Raw genomic sequence first — 4,824 nt, forward strand, 5'->3', positions numbered from 1 at the left:
TATGTCTAAGATGTTATCCTTCCCCATACTCTGACCAAAATTCTGCTTCCATCCTCCATTCCATTTCTTTTTGAATGATGATTTTGCAAACCAGTCACTTAATTGAAAATGGTTTTCATAACTAAGATTTTCTGGTGGAGTCTTTAGTATACAGTTTAGGTATAGGATCGTGTCATCTGCAAAAAGGGATAGTTTGACTTTTTAAAGTAAAAAAGAAAAATAACATTAGATTTCTATAAGCATAAAATTTTCACTCATTAATTCATTCCATATAATTTTCTGACTCCCTATTGTTCAGGGTTTTTAATATAAATAATATATCAAAGAACTTGTATTATTACAAATATCCTATTACTGATAACCTGAAACATCAATTCATATTTCAGTTTTAATTACTGTAAATATGTTGAAGAAAGAGCACCCTAGCATTATATTTAAGAAAACTTCTTGCTCCATAGATCATATGACCAACAGGTAATTCCCTCCATGTTGAGGGTGATTCAATTGTGTGCAACCTAACATGGCTCTTCTTTGATAAAGCTTATCCAGGATACCGGCCATTACTGAGGTTCTCCAAGTGTAGATTAAAGGATTCTCCAAGGGGGTTATGGCCAGTTAAAGTAAAACCAAAACCTTGCTAGTGGGGGAGATTTATAAATAGATTTTGAATGCCTAAATGAAATAAACTAGAGAGTATCTTCCAAATGATGATCCTTATTATTCAATTTAACTAATACATCAGCATAATGAGGAGATATGTTGTGAATATTGGATAGAAATTGTTGGAAACAAAAATACTTATTTCAGTGTGGTATCATTTTTGTCTAGCAAATCCAAGGAATTAACAAAAATTTCATCACATTGGATAAAGATTCCTGATAAGGTATAAGAATTCATGGTTTATACAATCCCTCCTCTCTCTCGCTAAAGGTATGTTTGTGGATTTTGGGGGACCTCTCTAGCACTTTGCTTCTTCCTATTCCCATGGGGTCTTCATTTCTCAGCGAGAGATGTTGAGACCATGATTGGAAAAAGCACAGAAACAAATAACCAAACTAGTGGAAACACATGAACTATGAACCAATAGCTGAGGATCCCCCATGGAACTGGATCAGACCCTCTGGATAAGTGAGACAGTCGATTAGCTTGAACTGTTTGGGAGGCCCCCCCAGGCAGTGGGACCAGGACCAGGACCTGTCCTTGTTGCATGAGCCGGCTTTTTGGAGCCTGGGGCCTATGCTGGGACACTGTGCTCAGCCTGGGTGAAGGGAGGAGGGGACTGGACCTGCGTTGACTGAATCTACCAGGCTGAGCTGAATCCCCAGGGGAGTCCTTGCCCTGGAGAAGGTGGGAATGGGGGGTGGATTGAGGGGAGGGTGGGCAGAAGAGCTCAAGGGGGAGAGCAGGAGGAAGGAGTACAGGGGAATCCATGACTGATAAATAAAATTTAATTAATTATAAAATAAAAAAGAATTCATGGTTTAAATTACTTACACATGTGTCATCACTAGAAAATGCAGAATAGAAAGCATTTTAAAGTATAATTAAAATAACAAATACAAAAACTCAAAGAAAAAATCTGAAACTGATTGATGAAAACAAACTGAGAAAAAAGTAATGATGGATTCTTGGATTCTAGGACTTGCAACAGAATAGCTTTTCCTGGTCCCCAAAGAAAGATTTATTGAGATCAAGATATCAGCTCTTCTCTAAACTACCTACATAGATAGCACACCACCAGCCAAATCTATCCTATCGTGGAAATGTTGTTTGAATAAGATAATTTAATAGGATATATTTTATTACTTTTCAGAACCTGAACATCTAATAATAAAAATTAAATTAGGAAAAAGATCCATTCACCAAATTAAATTGTCTGCAAAGAGATCAAAAGAACACAAACAAAATATAAAGGACAGGGTATGTCATCAAGCTAGGAAATAATTTTAGGGCAACCAAAAGGGACAATTATTAAAATAAAAATAAAATACAAAGGTTTACAAGGCATAGCAGGTAGATTGTGGGTTTCTCACCATAGAAATAAATACTATGAGTGAAAATAAAATGAAAATTAAGTCAATTTTCCACATCAATGCTTACACAATTCAAAACAACATGAGTAGATTACAGATGTAAGTATCTTAATCTAGAAAAATATTTACAAAAAATTATTTCAAACTAAAGTTTAATCGAATTAGAATTTTGTATTAATCAAAAGAAATGAAAGTAGTGCATAAAAACTATAAATAGAAGAGATTTTTAATAAACATGACAATGCAGCATTAGCTGAAAGGAAAACCCAAAGAATTTCACCAAACCAATTATATTAAGAAACATTTAGGATAAAAAAAAAATCACATCTGTCCTAAATGGAGTATCTCCATTGAGTGCATCCCTTCAAGCTCAAGGACCTATTCAGAAAAGATGGTGGAAAGATTGTCAAAGGGGGATGAATTCAAGGAGCTTGATTTTTCAGACACTTTTGCATTTATGAGAGACTGGGACAGCATGCACACTGCCTGTACAGATTCAAGCCACACGAAATCCCACCACTGAAAAGAAAAGGGACACAAAGTTCCATACCTAACCAAGAAGCCTTCTATCATTGATTCCTACTGAGCAAGAAAAAAGTAGAATTCAACTGAACTGTTATTAGGTATATCAGCCACACTCCAGGACAGATACCATGTCCAAGAGTACTTGGCCAATAGAAAATGAACTCCATGGGTTTGGTTTCCTTTGCTTTGTTGTTTGGGTGTGTGGCAGAGGTCATTTTGTTTGGTTTGGGATTTTTTTTCTCTTGTTGTATTTTTTGTCTGTTTATTTTGATGTTTTTTTATGTTTGTTTTTGAGAGGGTTGAGAGGGAAAGTAAAGAAAAGCAGGGGGAGATAGAGAGAGAGAACATGAACTTGGTTGAAATGGGAAGGTAGAAGGATCTGGGCAGATATGGGAGAGAAGAAAAAAACATGAATTAAATACACTGTAAGAAAAAAAATAGTGAAATTTTGATATAAACTAAAACAGGCAATTCATCAAAAATGGTTAAATAGGATAACTAAAAATGAATTATATGATAAGCAAATACACTAGTTATTTAAAAAGTCAGATCAAAAAGTATTTACAAATTACATTCACAATACAAGCAGTTTCACAATACAAGGATTAGTGTGAATGTTCAAGATGGAACACATATTACTAGAATTTATTCAAGGTTGTTGCACAGTGCTTAGTAATACAAGCATCAAGAAGAAAGGCTTAATCTATTGGGACTTAACACTTTTTGCAGGAGCTTTTCTATAGAACTTTTCATCTCTGAATTCCTCAAAGTATATATTAAAGGATTCAACATGGGAGTGACAATAGTATAAAATACAGTAATAGATTTATCAACAGGAAAACTAGAAACCGGTCTAGCATACATGAAAATACAGGGAACAAAAAAGAGGAAAACCACAGTGATATGGGAGCCACAGGTGAAAAGAGCTTTACGCCTCCCTTCCTGACTGTGATTCTTGAGAGATCTTAGGATGATTCCATAAGAAAGTAGTAGGAGGAAGAAGATCACTATACACATGGCCCCATTGTTGACAGTGGCAGAGAGGCCAATGAAGTAGGTATCAGTGCATGCAAGTAGCAATAGTGGGTATGTGTCACAGACAAAGTGGTCAATGATATTAGGACCACAGAAAGAAAGTTTACACACAATAAGAACTTGAAACAAAGCATGTGCAAAACCTCCTGCCCAGGCCATCACTAAGAAGATGATACATACCCGTCGATTCATGATAATCAAATAATGCAAGGGCTTACAGATGGCCACATAACGATCATAGGCCATTGCCACCAGAATGACAATATCAACACCACCAAATAAATGCTCTATAAAGAGCTGGCTGATGCATGCCTTGAAGGAGATGGTCTTCTTATCACGGAGCAAGTCTACAATCAACTTGGGTGAAATGGCAGTGGAATAAACAGCATCCATGAGTGACAGAGAGGCAAGGAAGAAGTACATTGGGGAGCCCAAGGAGGGGCTGACAATCACTGTCCCCACTATGAGCAGATTCCCCACCATTGTCACAATGTAGATGAGTAAAAACATAACAAATAATGCTTTTTGCCCAGCAGGATCCTGAGTGAAGCCCAGCAGGACAAACTCGGTGACATTGTTGTTCTGGCCCATTTAAACTTCTATCAGGCTTGTTTCAGAGAAAGAGCTCTTAAGAATAGGGCCTACCACAAATTGTGAGTAAGACTGTGAACCCATTCTGGCATGATGCATATGCTGTCTTCTACAGTAGTTAACCAGTACTAAGCATTTAGTAAATATCTATTGAGCTTTCCCTTGAAACAAGCTCCATCACTTTCTGTTACTAAATCTCTAATTACTAAGTTTATCTCAATATTAGTGAATCTCTATACAGAAGTGCAGACAGAGGTATCTCTGTGACCCATACCTATAAAAGTAGTTATTTACTGTACATTACACGTTGCCATTTATAGTAAAAACTGAACAGAGAAAAGGTATCTCTTTTAAGAAACTTGAAAAATGATTGTGGCATTAAACTCAAGTATATCAACTAATAAAGAGCAAGACTTTGAGCTGGTAATAGCTGTGGGTAATATTTTATAATATGAATTTGGGTAGTGTCCACAAAAACACTGATCCTCAAGGAGCCATGCCAGTACTATTATATTTCACTATTAAGCATATACAGTAAACCCCACTAGATAATTTTAGGCATCATGTACATATCACTTATTCTAATAAAAAGTAGATTTTGAACTGTACCAAATGCCTCCAATATTATTGAGCACATCAT

General features: G+C 36.0%; 1 protein-coding gene across 1 annotated transcript; it reads right to left on the reverse strand.

The window, feature by feature from the left end:
- Positions 1–3,242: 3,242 nt before the first annotated feature.
- On the reverse strand, positions 3,243–4,184 carry LOC114685930 (olfactory receptor 4A5-like). Its single transcript, XM_028860568.1, has one exon. The coding sequence runs from the start codon at positions 4,182–4,184 to the stop codon at positions 3,243–3,245; it is 942 nt and encodes a 313-aa protein (XP_028716401.1).
- Between the last annotated feature and the right edge of the window lie 640 nt (positions 4,185–4,824).

The sequence above is a fragment of the Peromyscus leucopus genome, chromosome 4, assembly GCF_004664715.2.
Source record: "Peromyscus leucopus breed LL Stock chromosome 4, UCI_PerLeu_2.1, whole genome shotgun sequence".
In the NCBI taxonomy this organism is placed as follows: domain Eukaryota; kingdom Metazoa; phylum Chordata; class Mammalia; order Rodentia; family Cricetidae; genus Peromyscus; species Peromyscus leucopus.

What these genes read in the sequence shown, in the direction of transcription:
- LOC114685930 (XM_028860568.1), bottom strand. Translation starts at nt 4,184, where the DNA reads ATGGGCCAGAACAACAATGTCACCGAGTTTGTCCTGCTGGGCTTCACT.